At 38.3% G+C, this 19,099-nt stretch overlaps 2 protein-coding genes and 1 long non-coding RNA gene across 6 annotated transcripts; 1 reads left to right on the forward strand and 2 right to left on the reverse strand.

The window, feature by feature from the left end:
• Nucleotides 1-5,001: 5,001 nt before the first annotated feature.
• LOC131330955 (1-acylglycerol-3-phosphate O-acyltransferase-like) lies at nucleotides 5,002-10,210 on the forward strand. Its single transcript, XM_058364730.1, has 9 exons — nucleotides 5,002-5,356; nucleotides 6,102-6,338; nucleotides 7,668-7,714; nucleotides 8,119-8,237; nucleotides 8,326-8,486; nucleotides 8,879-8,988; nucleotides 9,062-9,161; nucleotides 9,577-9,700; nucleotides 9,835-10,210. Exons 1-9 carry the CDS (start codon nucleotides 5,139-5,141, stop codon nucleotides 9,958-9,960), a joined length of 1,242 nt encoding a protein of 413 aa, XP_058220713.1. The 5' UTR covers nucleotides 5,002-5,138; the 3' UTR covers nucleotides 9,961-10,210.
• LOC131330966 (uncharacterized) lies at nucleotides 5,371-6,093 on the reverse strand. The gene is made up of 2 exons (XR_009201287.1): nucleotides 5,962-6,093; nucleotides 5,371-5,733 (listed from the first exon to the last, which is right to left on the reverse strand). It is a non-coding gene; the product is annotated as an uncharacterized LOC131330966 (long non-coding RNA).
• Nucleotides 10,211-10,967: 757 nt separating the features above from the next.
• LOC131330949 (kinesin-like protein KIN-7E) lies at nucleotides 10,968-18,508 on the reverse strand. Of its 4 annotated transcripts, none has more exons than XM_058364723.1 (15): nucleotides 18,278-18,508; nucleotides 17,678-17,771; nucleotides 17,162-17,577; nucleotides 16,684-16,773; nucleotides 16,478-16,578; nucleotides 16,255-16,368; nucleotides 16,086-16,167; nucleotides 15,930-15,997; nucleotides 15,768-15,833; nucleotides 15,512-15,636; nucleotides 14,826-15,162; nucleotides 14,140-14,232; nucleotides 13,139-14,038; nucleotides 12,278-12,579; nucleotides 10,968-11,638 (listed from the first exon to the last, which is right to left on the reverse strand). In XM_058364723.1, exons 3-15 carry the CDS (start codon nucleotides 17,376-17,378, stop codon nucleotides 11,314-11,316), a joined length of 2,820 nt encoding a protein of 939 aa, XP_058220706.1. In that variant the 5' UTR covers nucleotides 17,379-17,577; nucleotides 17,678-17,771; nucleotides 18,278-18,508; the 3' UTR covers nucleotides 10,968-11,313. The 4 variants fall into 4 exon arrangements, with proteins under 4 accessions (XP_058220706.1, XP_058220704.1, XP_058220705.1 ...); XM_058364721.1 differs by having other exon boundaries at nucleotides 17,162-17,589; XM_058364722.1 differs by having other exon boundaries at nucleotides 18,273-18,508.
• Between the last annotated feature and the right edge of the window lie 591 nt (nucleotides 18,509-19,099).

Genomic DNA, 19,099 nt, shown 5'->3' on the forward strand with positions numbered 1-19,099 from the left:
ACGCCCTTCCCGATTATTTTTTTTGCTGATTTCTCGCGGGGACCCTTAAAATTACGTTCTGCACACATTGAACGGTTCAGATTTCTAAAATTTGATCAGGAAATAAAAGTCCCTCATTTTAACAAAATGAGGGATCCCTCACTTGCAAATTCCTCTTCTTTTAAAATATTGTAACCTAATTAGTCACGTAAGTACTTCTTCTTTTTTTAAAGAACTCGGTTTTCACATATTACGCTCATTATTACCCACAACAACGTATAATAAGTAGTTATTGTATAGCCTACAAAGTGATAATGCATGAGTAGTCGTATGTTAGTGCATTATATATGTGAATGCAACTACGTACTAGGTACTTCAATGTACGCTTGAAATATCCAGTCAGAACATCTCTAATGGTTTGAGCCTTTTTTTTTTCAAGTCAAAGCTATTTTTTGGCTAGTTATAATAGTAGTATTTTATCAAATATTTGGTAAAGTTCCTCCAATGGTGCCAAAGTCATTTTTGTACTAATTTATAACAGCCGGTGGATCACTTGAATCATTTCATAGGAATTTAAACAAAAAATGTTGCAACACACAAATGCTTATGTGGCATAAATAGCAACAACTATTTCCTTGGCCAAACTGGCCACAAAAATGGATGAGCCATTTTTTGGTTTGCTAAAATGGCTTTTCATTGGAGGAGTGAAAAATGACCTTCAAGCCATTTATTGGGATTGGCTGCGAAAATAGCCTACCTACCGTAGGAGATGCATTAGTGAATGTCTTTGTGTCTTCTTGTTCTGGGTTCGTCTATGCGATTTACTTGGGAGATGGCAAAATGGGATTCCAACGCCAAAGTTTTATCGGAATATATATTTTTGTGCTCGTTCAGGACTTGATCACATGGATTATGGGTTGCTTTTCCGGACATATCCAAGAGGGAATGGATAGTTATTTTAGTTTTAAAAAGTTGTCAAAAGACTAAAAGTTACTCCAGTTAATTGTAAAATATGACTCATATTATTGTTTCCCCAATGTGTCACACTGGATAAAAATCAACAATATATTTTGTCCGTCTCTCTCTTTTCAAACTCAAAATTAACATCCAAACCCTAACTCCCATATACGACAGCCGATCTCTCTTTCTCTATCTCTCCCCCACCTCTCTCTCAATGGATTAGAGCAGACCCTTCTTTCACCAAATCCTAAAAATCACCACGGCAGAAAACTAGTCGATCTCTCTCTCTCTCACCGGCGAGATCTCTCCCTTTCTCACCCCTCTCTCTCTCTCTCTCTCTCTCTCTCTTCGGTGACAAATTGCAGAAACCACCAACATTTGCAGATTCCAGCGACAGATTGCATAAATCGGCAATATTTGCAGATTTCGGCCAACTTTCCGGCGAATAGAGGTAACTCCAGTTGTCCATTTTCTGGTAATTACAATTGGGTTTGATGATGTGGCATTTTTAGCTATAGTCATTTGGGGATGGAATTCATCAAAGTCATTTTGCATCTCCTTTTCCATCCTCGTTAGGGACGGCGAGGGCTCCTCAGGCCGGCTCCGCCGGCGGATGGTGGCTCCTCAGGCCTATTCCTCTTCCATCGTCTCCAGATCTGTTGCTCCTGGTCCGGCGACGAGCATAATAAGGTGTGCGGTTGGTGCATGGGTTTTTTTTTTCGTTTTTCTTCTGCTTTTTTCCGTTTTTTCTTTTCTACCGGCGGGTTTCCCCCGTTCGATTATGTACCAGTCTGGATGTTCCAGATCTGGTGGGTGTCGGTGGTGGGCAAATAACCCGACGCCTATTGAGGATTGGTCCGGTAGTGGTGGTTTTTTGTGTCTCTGGATGTCTGTTTTGGGGCTGGTGGGTTCGGTGGTGGTGGTGGTGTTGGGGTTGGTGGAGGTCCGATGGTGTTTTTTTTTGGGCGGTGCAGCAATTTCGACTAGAAGAAATCTGGTATTCGGTCGCCGTGGTCCGGTGGTGTTCGATTCTCATCTTGTTCAGGTCGGTGACCATTGTGGTTTTGTCCATGAGACCCGTTAGCTTTTAGTTGTTTTGCTCTTGTTTTGCCCTCAGATTTCAGCGAATCTTAATTGTTTAGGGTTTGAGCTGTGGATCTCTTCAGATCCTCTGTTACCTAGACCGAGATTGGTTCTTACGTACCGGCGTTATCGCGGGGCCTGCCTCGGCAATAGGTGCCTGAGATCAACGTTTAGGTTTCTTTGGTTCTTTCTTGTATCTATTCTGAAATCTGTTTGCCCAATGGGCTTGTGATGAATGAATTGACAATTCAAAAAAAAGCATTTGGGGATAGAAAATGACTATCCATCCCCCACTAAACTTGCTCTTAAAGCCTAATAGCTAAGCACAGGATTGCACTTGTAGTTACTGTCATCCATTATTTTGTCAATTGAGAATTTGAGATTGTGGCAATCTTCATTTCAAGAGATGAAAGGAATCTAAGCTCGCATGGCAGTATAATGATTTTTGGAAGTCTGAACAAAATTTTGCTTCTACGTATCTCTGCTCTACAAATTGGGTCTCCGTTCTTGTGCAATTTTGCGTTCAAACAGCTTAACATCTATGTAAAGAGAGTTTGTAGAACTTAATTATTGATTTGACCATATTTTTAGCTGGAATTGTAGTTTTTAGAGCAGATTAGAATGAGCCATCAATCAAGTCGAGTTTGAAGGGTCGGGTCTGATTCTTCGCCCCAGGAGCTTGTCGGCAGTGGTGTTTTTGGATAGTAGCTCCTGGCGCTTCTTGCGGCGTTTGTAGCGGCTGCTCTTCGGTGTTTTCTCCCTCGTTCGCGTGTTACGGGGATAGTAATGACAAGCAATGGCAACGTCCTCTCTCTGCTTGGCGGATTCCATCGTCTCGTGGGTTAGCCGCTAAGGCCTTTATTGTTTTCGTGCGTTTATTGTAATCCAGGGTTTTAGTTTTGGAGTTACTCGGGGTGTTGTCCACCTGCTTTGTGTGGTTTCTCTGTAATTTGATCTTCCAGATCCTTATTCGATATTGGCAATGAACTTGAATTTCAAAAAAATAATAATAATTAGTCACAGAGCTCGCTTGTCCTATGGTTGTGTCCAGAGAGCACCAAATACAGTAATTTTTCCTAAGTGGAGAGTGTGACCCTTTTTTATCACGCATTGATATGGAATCTATCACAAAATATGTGCAGCAAATTTAGTTTGGAATGAGTTATCAATCAAGTTGAGTCCATCTCAATTGCAATCTTCATGTGAGAACTTTCTCCCCACAACAAAAATCTTATTTGCAGCTTAGACTAAGAGTGTGTTCCAGTTTACCCCCTTCAAAATATGTACTTATTTGCAATTTTCAAACTTAAAACTAATAGGCTTACCGAAATAAAAAAAAATTATACAATATAGATCTTGTTTCAAACCCTACAAAAATAAATTGAAAAATCATTTTTGTAAACCCATTATTTTTAAGTTTGAAAATAAATCATTATTTTTTTTAAGAACTTATTTGAGAAAGTGAAACCAAGCCACACCAAATATTACTAAAAAAATAGTACATTTTTATTTCTAGCTCTTAAAGTTTATGAACAAACTCAAAATTGACTCAAATCATAATTAACTCTGCTCAAGCTCGGTTTGTCCAACTTCCAGTGAGCTTACGCTTGAATTCAAGTTCGCTAAAATCCTAGCAAATACTAACCGGCTCGAGTAGGGAGGCTCCTATCCTTTGTAGGTTCTTCCAGTCCCGACCAATTTTGGCCAATTGTGGGTCCTTTTCAGACTCAAAACAATGATCGAAAATTGTTCACTTTTTTAGAACTCGCCAAAAACATTAGCCACGCCAAAATCGACGTCAATCAAATATCGTTTGATATCATTTCCAAAGTGCATTAATCTTGTGGGAAAAAAAGATGTTCAACACTAGATTGCACCCCTTTAAACACATTTGTCAGAAACTTAATGTATTTCTAAATGATATCAAATGAAATTCAATGAACATAATTTTTGACGTGTCTAATGTTCTCAACGAGATTTAAAAATTCGATGATCCCAATGATTTTCTTTGGCCCCATAAAAAGCCAACAATTGGCCGAACTCAACGGGACCAGAGAGAATCCCACACTGGACGGGAGCTCCCCGGGGCTCCAGCGGCCCTACTCTCCTTTCCTCCGTAGTTCTAAGACTACACGTCACGCCTGACGTGGACCGACGACTCACGTGAAACTTCTTGCCCAAGTCAGTCTTCTTCTTCGCGTTCATATTCTATGGTCAAACAATTATTTCCGACACAGCCGGCTTAGAAAGTTTTTTTTTTTTCTTATTTAAAAAGAATTGTATTGGTTAGTTTTTTGTTGATTTTATTTTAGTATTATTGTTTCTTTATGATAAAAAAAATTTAAAAAATAAAAAATTACGATCAAAATCTATTCTTTTGAATATAGATAAAAATTAGCCAATAAGTCAATTTTTTACTAACAAATAAGCCATGAAAAAACAATACGGGTCCGTTTCGGTTTCTTAGAAGATGAAGTTTTAAAAAAAGAAAGGCAATTTCAAGCTCAAAAATTATGTGTTTAAGCAAATAATTTTTCTATCAATATCAATCTTATTTGATAGATTTCATTGAGATCTTTTAAACGGTGCAAAAAAAAATTGAAAAATTATTTTTTATTTTTATTATATTTTAGCTTGAAATTACATTCTTTTTTAAAAAGGGAGGTTTAAAAAAAAAGCAGAACGATACCTAATTCTCAAAAAATCGAAACAAAATTAATAAATGCAAATTTTTATTTAACGAGAACAAAAAAAAATTTCCCGGTTAATTAAAATGTCAAGCAACCCCTTGGATTTACTTCACACGCAAGTTGATTTAAGGTTCAATTTTTAGAACTAGGCCGCAATAAATTACTAATTTTTTTGTGAATTTTTCTTATACCGGTGTGATGACACTGGATCAGTAAAGGGCAGATGACTTTTGAGTACGCATAAGTTAGCTCGGATAGCAGTTCTGGAAAAAAAAAAAATTCTCTATGGTTTGACAAAAAACAAAAAGATTCTTGCTTGGAAGCGCTCTGTTATTTCTTGTTGCAGAAACTTCCTAGCGATTGCCAACGCCTATATATGAGCGATTAAATTTCAAACACACAATCAAAATCTCAATCCGAAATCGCATGAGCTTTCGCCTACCCCATCGCCACAGGTGGTCGAATTTACTGGCGACCATGTCGGAGGAATTATCCGCTGCCGCCGCCGCCGCCGCGACGACTTCAACATCAACGGTAGTAACGAAAACATCGTCGAAATCTTTGTGGCCCAACGTTCTTCGTTGGATTCCCACCTCCACCGACCACATCATCGCCTCCGAGAAACGACTTCTCTCCTTAGTCAAGTATCTCCCATTTCCTCTCTCCCTCTCTCTCTCTCTCTCTCTCTCTCTCTCAAAACCCTAAACTATTTTTGAGCTTTCTTCGGATTAATCTGATTTGAATTTTGGTATTGGTAATTAATTTGTTATGCCTTCGGTCCCTATTTGTTTCTCCCATTTGGAGAATTCAACTTATTAAGTTGACATTATTATTACGCTTCCAAAACTTTAAAACTTTTCACAAATGCCCTCTTGGACTTTACTTCAAATCAAGAATGAAGGGTAAAATGATGGAGTATATTTTTATAGGACGTTTTGATAATTTTCAAAATGGACAGAAATTTGGGACAATGAAAATAAAAGAGCGGACGAACAAAATGGGACGGAGCGAGGGATTAAAGCTAAATTTTGGACTAATTATATTACTGTCCGACTGGTTTCTTCTCTTTCCCCTCAATGTATGTCTTCTGCTTATGAATTTCAGTTAGTTTTTTTATGGTGCAACTGAATTTTCTTAAATATATTAACAAGGACCTCAATTATTGTTAGGAACATTCTGAAATGTTAAATGGGTATTCGAAAATTGTGATTTTTTTGGGGGGTCTGTGCTTTCCGGATGGTTCTGAAACTTTTTTTTTTTCCTGCATCTGTTGGCATCATGGATATCAAGGAAGTGACTTTTGAGGAAACTAGATCTTAATTATTGTAAATACGTGTGGTCTTTATGATTGTATTTTTGAGTGTTTATTTGTTTTTTCATTAATTCTAGGACTCCGTACAAGCAAGAACACGTTAATATAGGTTCCGGCCCGCCAGGTTCCAAAGTCAGGTGGTTTCGTTCCTCTAGCGATGATGCCAGGTTTATCAACACGATTACTTTTGACAGCAAGGAGGATTCTCCCACACTTGTAATGATTCATGGATATGGTGCTTCTCAAGGCTTCTTCTTTCGAAATTTTGATGCTCTGTCTAAGCATTTCAGAGTCATTGCTATTGATCAGCTTGGGTGAGCTTATTTATATGTTTTGATCAGTTTTCTTTTACTTTTAATTGATTAGCTATAACTTTTGTTGTTAATTGAAGCTTGAGAATCCCAAGTGATATTTTGATTACCCAAGCTTAATCCATTGGAGATATCTTTTTGCATTATGTTGTTAGTATGCCCTATGGGCACGTCTAACGTCTTCACTTCCTGATATTGTTAAGCTTTTCTACTCAAATGCGTACTTCAAATATGGATAGTAGAAGCAAACAATATTTCATCTTTTTACCCTTTCTCGCCAAGAATTTGTGTTTGGTATTGTTTGTAAATTTGTTTGTTTGCCTAACTATGATATTTTTTTTCCAGTTTAGCTTGCAAGCACATTTGGCTTTTTGTTTTTTAATTGCACAGATGCTTATTTCCAAGCAAGAAATGAATTTCCTAGGCAAATAATACAACCCAAGAGTAGGAATGCTACTTGGACTTCCATTTGTGAACTAGAAGCTAATTTTGATTAAAGCGCCTTGTCACATGGAATAGCTGTTAGTTGGGTTTAAGATAGTAGTGATGATGTCCACGACCTCCTTCCCCCGGATTCATCTCCTTCGTTCATTAACTCTTTTAAGTTCTGCACCCGAACTGGATCTTTATCTTCCCCTTCTCTTTTCCTCGCTCTCTTGATTGATACTTTTCTGCTCCTGCAGTTTGGCATCTTCAATATAGGATATCTTTGATTGAATTTTCAGGTGTGTCACAGCCTGAAAATGGTTCTTAAGACCCTTAGTGTTTTCCCAGCTCATTGCAAGCTTCAGTACAGTATTCCTGGGAGAGCTCCTTCAACGTTTCGTTAGAATAGAATTTTTGTTTCTCTTTGGAAGCTATTTTTGGGTCTTTGTTTTATTTCTGATAAGCAATGCAAAAGTATTAAGAAGGTAAAGCTAGACGTAAAACTTTTCTGAGGTTTGTACTTTACATTGTTCTTTATATGATTTAATGCAGAGATAGTAGTTGACCGGGAAATAGTGTTATGTGTCTCTTTCTTGGTTTTTAAAATTTGTCTATCGATCCTCTAGGGAAAGATTTTAAGGAATACAAGTTAAATGATATCTCAATGTCTTTTCTTAACCATTAATTCTGACTTTGTGCCAATAAGAGCAGGAAGGTCATTTTTCTTCTACTATTTGTGAAACCTTTTCGTGCTGCACAACTTGGTCCTTTTGATGCCATAAAGAGCAAATTACCCTCGTATTATTTTGCATTCCTTCAATGTTGATGGAGCTTTTTGCCTTTTTCTTGAAATTGTTCTTGTAGGAGTATCCTATTGTTCTGAGCTCCCTTTGTTTTTTCTTGCAGCTGGGGCGGATCAAGCAGGCCTGATTTCACATGCAAAAGCACTGAAGGTAGTTGTCTCTAAGTTGACTGATTTAGTATTTTGATTTTACATCTTTTAGCTATTGATTGACATACTGTGGTAGAATCAAAGTGAGACTGAAACTCTTGGGGTAAAAGTTATGGCCTAGATCAGATAAATTTATGTTGCTGATGACTTACATTGTCCTTTTGACCATAATATAGGTCTTCTTCTTTGAGTTTTATTTGCGTTTAAAATACCGTTATGCTCATAACGTTATGCTTAATGCCCTTCTCGGCATAGTTGTTGTTGAACATGCAGTCCATGCAATGATACTTTGGCATGCACACCTACTAAAATACGTTCATTCTATTCCAATGAGCTATTGGAATATTTGGATGAGGAAGACACTCTTATGGAAAATATTGACCTGTGGTGCAACTTATAATGCAGAAACTGAAGCATGGTTTATCGACTCATTTGAGGAGTGGAGGAGGTCCAAGAACCTTAGCAACTTTGTTTTACTCGGACATTCGTTTGGAGGTTATGTTGCAGCTAAATATGCTCTCAAGGTGATTGCATTCCCATCATGATATTTGAAGTTTAATACAAGTGACATGGATTTTTGAATTACTGATGGCAATCCTATTTTTTTAATAGCACCCTGAGCACATAAAACACTTGATATTAGTGGGGAGCGCTGGCTTTACATCAGAGGAAGATAGTAAGTCAGAGCGCATAGTGCGTTTTGCAGCAACGTGGAAAGGAGCAGTGATCAAGCATTTATGGGAGTCTAATTTTACTCCTATGAAGCTTATTAGGTGATTATTGTTTTTGCTTTTTCCTTAACTCCTTTTAGACGTTTGTTTGAAATAATAACATGGTATCTTGAGGGAAAATTTCTATGCTCAATGTCATTTCACTCGGTCGGTAGTTTGTGCTGGCCCTTTAAGTCATGCATTTATAATGGTGTTAAGTACCAAGTATGCATAAATTTTCATCAATGGCGCAACAAATGGCCATTATGTACGCTTGGAACATACGTCACTATACCATCCATGAGCTAAAGGTCCAGCCCTACTTTGGCCATCGGCACCTATTCTGCATTTCTTGAGTGCTCTTAGTTTAGATTGCATTTTGTGTTTCCTTTACGATGAATTCTATAAGTAAAACTTATCTTCTCTTGTCCTTTTCGGGGGAATTTGTTATGCAGGGGTTTCGGTCCCTTTGGTCCAAATATGGTCCGCAAGTATACTACTGCTAGATTTGGTGTATATTCAACTGGCCAGGTTTTGACCGCAGAGGAGTCTAGATTACTGACAGGTACTTAAAAAGGTTTTTCCTGCTGACTTTTTCACAGTGACCACTAATCTAATAATTTGAGTTTCTATTGAAGATTATGTGTACCATACTCTGGCGGCCAAGGCGAGTGGAGAGCTGTGTTTAAAATACATATTTGCCTTTGGAGCATTTACTAGGGTGCCTCTTTTGAAAAGGTGCGGTGATTCAACTCACGAAATTTGTTTAATAATTATGCAGAAGTAATTCCTTATGGAGAGAGTATATACCCATTACTGCTACATGGCACGTATCTGTCTTGCAGAAATGGAAGCGTATTTGATTTTTTTGAATTCACTGTATTTGGGCATATTTTGCTGCAAAGTGAAGGGATATAAACGTAGTTGAGTACGTATCACTCACTCGTCAAAAAGTGTAAAACAGAAAAAGGAAGAACTTTAGAAATGCAACAGGGTTTGATGCTGCAAGGATGTTTGTCCAAACGGAATGGCTAAGGCAATACTAGATAGTGTTTACCATCAATCTTTAATATCTTATATCTGTATATTGGCATTTTAATTTCCCACCTTGGAAGGGTTGGGAAGTAGTAACTCTTATTGCTTTTGGGTGCAGTGCATCTGAATGGAAAGTGCCAACGACCTTTATATATGGTCACGATGATTGGATGTCATATGAAGGGGCCCAAGAAGCTCGCAAGTATATGAAGGTCCCCTGTGAAATTATAAGGATTCCTCAGGTCTCTCTCTCTCTCTCTCTCTCTCTCTCTCTCTCTCTCTCTCTCTCTCCTCAAATATGAAGAGGAAGTGTCCCGTGGTAGTTTCAAGTTTCTTAAGATTTTCTCTCAGAGGAAGTTTTGTTGTATGATTGCAGGGTGGCCACTTTTCATTCATAGACAATCCAACTGGCTTCCACAACGCTGTAATATATGGTTGCCGCGGGTTTCTTCCCTGTGAACAGGATAGCGACTCTCTTCCTGAAGGTCTGATATCTGCCTAAAAGGAAGCACATGTTGTAGTATCTATATTTTTGCGGGGGTTGAATAATGGGTCTCGGTACATCCCTATTCATGAGTCCCAGTTAAGACATTCTTTTAGATGTATTTGTATGTCTGATTCCATTTGTTTACAAGAAAAGAAAATTTCCCTGGTGTAATTCTGTGTAACTTCCCATGCATGTAGCGTATGGTTCCGCAATATCTTTGAACAGATACCTGATTATTTGAGAGTTTATTGGTATGGTTTGAGCATGTTGTCTACCGTGTAATTTTTTTTGGTGAAAATCTTCTGTGTAATGAATATGTTGAGAAATGCAACTTAAGATCCTGGCAGAGCATTTGTTGTGTCATTATATTACCAACGCTTGTGAATCTCATTTTCAACCGGGGCAGTTGGCCTAGTTATTGTGCAACTGCAGTTTGAAGTTATGGGTTTCAATTCTTATGGAGAAGAAGTTGATACTCTTGTCTAGTTCGGGTAGTGTAGTTGATTTTGTCTCGTCTTCGTTTGAGGCTGATTTTTGTAGCTTAAAAATGCCCTTTCATGTTTTAAATGAGCTAAAATTTTCGAACAAAGCGCAACCAAAGATTATTGCCCAAGAAGATCAGAGGTCCTGGTGGTGTTTAGGGTGTCTGGAACTGTATGTGAAACTCGCAACAAAAGCTGATTTATTAAAATAAAAATAAAAATGAAATAATGTACATGAAGGGTCGATTTTATTGAAGAAACGTCTTTCTTATCTGGAAATGATTCCTCTAGTCGGCATCACCTGAACAGAAATTTATTTTCCCAGAAATATAAACCTGCTAAAACAAGATACTAAAAGATACTAGCTTTAAAAGATGTAGCCAAACTAGGCCAGAATCGCCAGACATAATTGACTTGAATCAAGATTTTCTCTCACTCAGTCAAAGAAAGATGCTGTTTGAACTACATGAAAGTATGAAACTAATCATTGGTGTTTCACATATATGAAATGCAGATTTTACTATGATTTTTACAGAACCATGGAAATGACGATACCGACAGTTAGGCAACAGAAAGATATGGTACAGAACAAATTTTACTGGAGAAGAGAAGAATCAGGATCTCTGTACATCATTCCAGTGGATTAAACCAACAGTACATCGCATGCAATTTGCGAAAAATACAAGAATAGCAAATTCAACTCCAATGGAGCCGCCCTTACAAACTCTTTCATTTACAACTACTATCAGAATGTTTGACTAGTTGAAATTCAGATGCATATCCACACAGCTTTTTCTACATTTTTTTTTCCAAATTCATTTGTTTACTCGCTAGAGTTTTGAAGCTGATGCCAATGCTTCAGCGATATAACTCATGCCTCCAGACATTACGTTAGAGCCGACATGCTGTGTCTCAAGTTGAAGGAGGACCTCCGGTTGGTGGACCGAGTAGAGAAACTCAATCCAAACATCTCCTTAGGGGTTTGACTGGATAATGCAAATCCCACCAATTTCGCAACAAGTGCAGCACTGTCCTTTACATGATTCATGTCTTTTGTATCGGTCCATATTTTATGGCACAATTGCAGTCTCCTATTCTTTGTCTTCAACCCAACGCCCCATTTCTGGTAAAGGGCCTCTCTCTCCTTGGCTGAGAACCTCCTCAGGGCTTGTTTGCTAAGCATCCGCCTCTCTCCGTTAAGAGTACTCTTACTGTTGTCACCCAAAAAACTATATAAGAATCCTCCTATTATGCTAGAACAACTGCAATCTACCAGTCATAAGTTCATGATATTATTCGACGGACTGAATGGCTAACTACTGAATTGTTAGGATTTAAGTACCTATACAGGTGCATATTTTGATTCATTTGGTGCAACAAAAGAACTTTAAAGGCAATTCCAACTTGGTATTGGAAAGCATATCTCAAAATGTATTCAAATTGCCTCAATTTTCTGGCTGTGTAAAGTCATTACTTAGTGAACTTGATAGGGCATCATTTCCCTAGAACTTGCAAACTAGTTTTTTACCCTTCAAACTAAAATTCAAACAAAAGTAGAATTGAGGGAAACCTCAAAGGAACTTTTTCTAAAGCTTAGAAAAATGCCTCTTAAACCTTCTCTTTCGTTTTCCAAACCCTTTCCTTATGAATGTGTTGCTAGAGTTCCTTCACAGTTTCTCTTAAGTTCTGTTCGCTTAACTTTCTATTCTGTATATCCTATTGATACCTTATGCAAAATAGCGATGGCAATTGCAAATGCATAAATCTCTGAGACGATAAGATGGATGTGCTACAACACTTTTCAGACACTACCGGTGGAAAAAAAAGAGAGAGGAAAGAATACTAAATACCTTGTTTCATGTGTGAAAATCTGACCATCAATCACAAGTTTGCTTCCATGAGATAGAGCAGACTTAAGAAATGACAATCGTCTGAGCTCCACTTCCACATAAACAGAATCGGCTGGATCACCTTGAAAGAGTAAGAAGAAATAGGTTCTGCGGATCAACGGTACATTGCATGCATCCCAAAGTTGAATTATTTCTCTCCTCTTAGCCTCAAATTCCATGGGCCAATTGGAAGGGGAACGCAGAGAGTCTTGCACCGATTCTTCCACAGTTTTTTCTGACTCAGCAATCTCTGACTTAGGTTCCTGTACATAAAGAGCATATCCACATGATCATGAAACATATTCACAGATAATATTCACGCAAAAAGCTAAATTGTAATCAATTTGTTTTACTTTGAAAGAATTCTCTTGTTTGCACATAAATACATATTGGAGTTGGTTTCTTGTTAAACATATTGAGGTTGAATGACCAACTTAAATGTATGGATTCACAGCATACGTCTTTCTCCTCGTTCTAAGTACATTTGTAGTAAGTCATGATGAAAACTGTTCTTGCAGGATTTACACTCAAGTAATATATGTACAGACCTTCATTCGATAGATTTTCTGTTAATGTAGGCCGGAAATATCATGTGGGGAATTATTATGCCTTCTATGCTTCTTTTATCTCCATCTGAAGTAAGAAGTTTTATCTCCATCTGAAGTAAGAAGTTTTTTAAGTGCTCAAGAATAGGGCCTTACTTGTTCGAAAAGATCCTTAATCCTGAGTACTAGTATTCTATGCCGATGAAAAGCCAATTTCGTTAAATGCTGAAATAGGAAAACAAAAAAAATGTCAAGATAGGTAGAACAGGATGCTCACCAAATCATCACCAGATTGCTGCTCAGGTTCAGATTTTGCTACGTCATTGATTTCGGTGGCGCAATTTTGGATCTTAGAGACATCACCTTCACGTGACATCTCCGTTGGTTCCTCCTTTTTGTCCTCAGAAATTTTTGGGTCTTTTCCACTCAACTTTGCCAGACTAGAAACACTTTTTAATCCAGAAAGCTTTAGTTCATAATCAACTTCTGGTTTTCTGGGGAAATCTTTCTCCAGACCATTTGGTGGCGTATTCTCATTATGATCTGCTTTGTCAAGCCAAGGGGATGAACCGATAGGTACGATATCTGCTCTACAGCTTCTGCTTTTAGATAACCTCATGCTTCTACGCCTAGCCGTATGATCCGATTCAGAGGAACTAGAGGAGTGTTCCATTAAGTAAGAATTGACAAGATAGTCGATAGTTTTCTGCAGTTCTTGAATTTTTTTCTTCAAAGTCTCACAAGTAGGGTCAGATTGAACATTACTCAAATCCACAATTTCCTTCTTTGGCAATAATGGTGCATCGGATTTTAAGTTACTCTTTCCACTTGATTCTTCTACTTCAATACACCGAACTTCCTTACATTGATCTTCAGAGTCTTCTTCATGTTTCTGAGAAGTCATTTCCCAACCTTGTGACGGATCAGGTCCGAAAAGTTGGTCAATAACCCGCCGTGGAGAGATGCCATTAGACAGAAATTGGTCTTCACATTGGTCAAGACGGTCAAAATCGGACTTGTTGGAATTATGGAAAGCATAGCTATCAGAGAGATGAGCTGGGTTTGATGTAGCATCCGAGCGAAGAGGATCTACCACCTCCGAAGATTCTGATGCCGAATATTCATCTAGTGACGACGTGTTTAGCATGTAAGGCTCCACATGCTGACAATGCTCAGCCTTAAAAAGGGAAAAAAGTTAGAAGAATTAGAATCATGAACATGCAACTTTCAAACTGGATTCAGTGAATGGATCTTTTATTAGAAAGGTAACCGCCATACCAATGACCTTGAAACTTGATATTCACCAACTGATTGCAACATAAATTGAGCTTGATCTCGTTGTTTTTTAAGCTCTTTGATCTCATTATCCATCTGCACATTTAAAGGATAAGTAAAACACAACTCGCATTTTGCCAACAAAAAAGGGCCGCATAAGCTAAACTAGACTGTTAGAATTTAATGATCAGCCAAGCCTACAAATATCATCAAGCACAGTTATGACGAAATCTCTACATGAGTTGGCAATCCTTCAACAGATAGTCTTCAGTTTCATGGACTTCTCATAGAGGCCTGATCATTCTTACATAATTTAAGAATAGACTGGATCAAAATATCTATTCATTTACTAAGATTCCTTCTATTTAAATCAGGCGACGGACACCAAAATCTCCAATGATTGGCATTTTGAGGAAGCGGACAACATAATGAACTGTACTTCGAGAGGATATATGATCATTCATTGTCTAAATGTCATACGCTCATTACGAAAATTCTATCTAGCTCAATGGAAAACCAGGATCCATGTAGCCAACCCCAATGGATTGGGACACAAGGCTCGGTTTGGTTTGGTTTATTGTAAGATGCATAAACAAAGAAGAAAACGAAAGTAGGCATACATGTTCTCTAGTGGACAAATAACATGCTTTGCTCTACCATAAAAGTCGCATATATTAGTAAAACATTACCTTTTCAATAAGAAGTTCCTTCTCTTTCAGTAAGGCTGCAGAATTGGGCATAGCAGACATTGACCCTAAACTCCTCAACTCGCTCTCCAGTCGGGCCAACTCTTTCTGTAGCTGCTTTACTAATGCCTTATCAGACATCACTACATTGACCTGCGCGTTAACACTTACCTGCTTGGCACAACTAGCAAACAAGAGGGTGTTTCTTGATTGTTCAACATGACTGTGTGCAGGGCTTATAGTGCAAATGATTGCAGTCCTTGCATTGCCTCCTAACGAGTTTTGTAGTATGCGTGTCAGCTTCGAGTCTCTATAAGGAACATGTCCATTTCGTCCTTTGCTGTACCCAATCATGCCCAGAATTCGAAATGTAAGAAACTAGGGTATTCCAAACTTACCATAATCAAGCCATCACAATTTAACCATATAAGTTCTGAAATTGAAAGTAAATATGGGAAAAACAAGTATTGTTTAAAGTCCCTTTTTGGTTAATGGAAAAGGATGCAGGACCTATGTAGGCCGGAATTTTAATAAAACCTCAGTCTGGGAAACAGTATGTTCTCGTTTATTAAAACGAATGTACAATGGAAGGTTTTCCTTAACAAGATCGAATCTGATGATTTTTCCTCTGCTACAGATGTCTATTAATTAGAAAGCCAGACCATAGGACATGTGAAAGAGAGACTCACCTTAACTTGCGAATAACAGTTCCAAGGGTAAGTAAACTGCGGTTAATATGGCAACCCTCTTTCAATCTTGAACCAGCTGATAACGTTTGAGAAGCGCGCTCACTTCCAGCAAGATCAACGAAATTCTGGACAAAGAAACCAGCTTACATTTACGTTTCCCATTTATTCTCTTTCCAAATAAGAATGATCGGAAAATCTTTGTGGCACGATAATTTTCCACAAGCCACTAAATCTCACTAATAAGTATACCACATACCACAGAAGCAGTGAGAATACTTGAGTTTTCAGCGCCTGAAAATACTCGAGCAGAACTTTCGATTGTCTACAAAAATCCATGATTAGGTGGAAAAGTCAGTGAAGAGGATTAACACTTCAAACATGTGCTAGCCAATAACTGCAGTTTGTAACGACAGCATACCAGTCGGAGAATTTGATGAGACCTGGAGCTCACTTCATTCAGAGAGGTCTCCCCTATATGTCTTTGAGCTGCACAAACACAAATACACTCAATAGACGCGTAACAATAGGTAATCGAAAAAGAAATAACATGATTCCTCTGGCCGTTCGTTCTCACCTTCACAGACACAAAGGAGTTCCTTTAGATGGCTCCAATCCCTCAAAGTCTCCTCTCTGAGTTTCTCAACAATGGTTCCTTTCTGCAGAAGAAACACTAGACCAACTTAGGATGTTCATAATCGTTTGGTTCAACTTCAATTGTTTTTGAAGAAAGGTATTATATCCACCTCCGGGTCATCAAGGAGCCGAAGTTGATTACTATCTGGGTTCAGGAGGTCTCGGACAGCTTCGTTGTAAATCTCCATGGCAGAGAATTTCATTACAAATTCTCTGTCATTATGCTAGATGTTTGAAGTAAAACAAATTCAGTGTCATGAATTAGGAGTCATAAAACTAAGCATTATGGATATCAAAAATGCAAATGGAGAGACCGACGACATTTTAGGTTACCTTGTTTATGTAGTCGAATATATCAGCCACTGTATATTCAGTAACTCCAGACATAGTGTATGTCTTGCCACTGCTCGTCTGCCCGTAGGCAAAAATAGTCGCTGGAAAAAACGAGTTTCTAGTGAGAAATTTTACCAGTTGGTGTGGTGATGAAATCATGAAATTTTAGGCAAGGAAAGAAAACCAAGGATGAAATGGATACCGACCATTTATGCCGCTGACAACTGATAGAGTAACTTCTTTGGCTCCTTCCTCGTACACCTGCTTTGTGGAACTCTCGCACCCAAATACTCTGTCTGCTCCCGGAACATTGGCGTAAGCAAATGATCAAAGGAGAGGAAAATCCACGGTAAGAGATCCAAGAATCAACTTGTTTTAGATACGAGAAAACAACGCTTCGCTTTGTTCAATCTTAATTTGATTTTAAACACCTTTCCACTAGTCGAAGAAAAAATGAAACTTGGGGACTCGAAAGAAACACAAGCACCCTCTTTGTTTCCCAATTGTTCAACCTTGCTTGAAAGATAAAACCATGAGTATTGCTTGAATCAAAACCAAATGCAAGCTTGCTCAAAAGATCAAACCATGAGTGTTGCTTGAACGAATTGATACGCGTATATATAACCACGCACAGAACCAAGTTGAGCAAATTATACCAAAATGAAAGCCTGAGCATATGCTTACCAAACGTATAAGCAGCCGGAAACAATGACCTTTCGGCTATGTGGTTCTTGTATATGATTGTGCTATTGTTTATGCATTCCCAATCCGAAACATCGTTCCTTGCTGTTTCTTTGTCGTTCAATGGCCTCAATCTGACCGAAACAAATATCCTCTCGTCGTGGCCATTACTAGATTGTACATCCCATTGCGATAGCTCATCCCCGCTACTTGACCCCATTTCTCCCCCCCTCTCTGTTCTGCCAATTCTAACACACTAGAAAAAGAGCCGCTAAACAAACAAACTAGGTACGCGAAACTTCGCACTTTGCCCTCTCATGCACAGACATGAGAGGGTACGAACACCAAAATACAAAGGCCCTCAAACTTCTCCGGATACCAATAGACCTGACAAAATCCACTTGCCAACTCCTTTTCACCTGAGACAAAGACTAATCCTTGAAGTATTAGCTTCATACTCAAAGATTGTTGATATAGAAGCAACGAAATTCAAGAGGTTTTTTCCTCGAGAGTTCTCACCAGTTTTTGCGAAACTTCACGATATTTTTGCAACTCAATGTGATAAGTTGTTTTCTTTTCAGCTGCAGGAAAAGTTCATCATGTCCTCTTAATTCTGTCACGTAACAACAAAACCCCGATAAGCTTTATGCGAGCAATGTCGGAAAAAAACTCAAAGAAGCCTTCGCTTTTTTTTATAATCAGGTTGTCTGAACCTGCTTACGCAAGCGAATGTTGGGAGACCAATCTCACCTTCGTTAAAAACTCCTTTACAGGCATTCATATACAGAAATGCATACATAACGGAGCGCGTTCAGCGCGGGTAATGCTCATGTTTCAAGATCGTACGCAATTATGTATCTATATGATGTACTCAAACAAAAACACGTAATCGAAATCGAGAAAATTCGATTACTTCCCAATACATTCTCAACCATTTCCTACACATGCATTAACCTTAAAATCACGCAAATCATTCAAGAAAGTCTATCCCAAATGTCAGAGTTCTTGATCATGCAAACCCAAAATTTTCAAACTAGACTTAAAATCCTAATTAATTCAGACAAAACTCCCATAATGGGATTACTATAAAGATTTGTTTTTCAATTTGTCTCACCTTACGTAGATGGAAAAAAACGTAGAATCGTTGCAAAGAATGCGAGCAGAATTGGCCTCGGGAAAAAAAAAAAAAAAAGTAGAGAGAGAAAGAGAGAGGGGGGTTGAACTTCAAGATTCGGTTGTGTTGATAAAGAGGGAAAAAGAAATAGTGGATAGGCTTGAAGGACGGAAAAGTCGGAGCATTTGAGAGTGTGGAATGAAAACCGGCGAGAAATCGGTGAAACTTGAAATGACTTTGAAAATAGGACGAGGGAGATACTACTCACGCAGGAGAGAAGATAATCTGCAACAAAAAGACCCGGGTTCTCTCTCTCTCTCTCTCTCTCTCTCTCTCTCTCTCTCTCTCTCCTTCCTTTTAGGGTCTTTTTCTAGTTAGTTTGAAAAAAGACCCGCCACAGCCAACGACTGAACCAGTAGTAACTGAATATGTCAAGAGTTAGGTAAAAGAGGAGTAATTATACAACGTTCCCGAGGTACCAGGTTGCCACATAGTTATTTACGTAGCTACTAATAATTATTCGTTCCTAAAGTTTACGTCCACCGTTCAACATTCACCGCTTCCCATACCGCTTTCAATATCACCGTTCAAAAGTGTTTTTGATAGATCGGATTTTAAAAGACCCTGGAAGAGTTTTTTTTTAAAATTCGGACCATTAATTACCGAGACAAACGGTGAGACATTGAGCGATGGGCGTAGTACCGCTGTTATTCGTTAGGTCATAGTTATTTGTTTTTGTTAGGTAGGGGGAGACAACGAATGACCCATATTATGAAGCGACAATTTTTTATTTGCAAAAAATATCGCATGATAATACCACACGATAC

The sequence above is a fragment of the Rhododendron vialii genome, chromosome 6a, assembly GCF_030253575.1.
Source record: "Rhododendron vialii isolate Sample 1 chromosome 6a, ASM3025357v1".
Classification (NCBI taxonomy): Eukaryota; Viridiplantae; Streptophyta; class Magnoliopsida; order Ericales; family Ericaceae; genus Rhododendron; species Rhododendron vialii.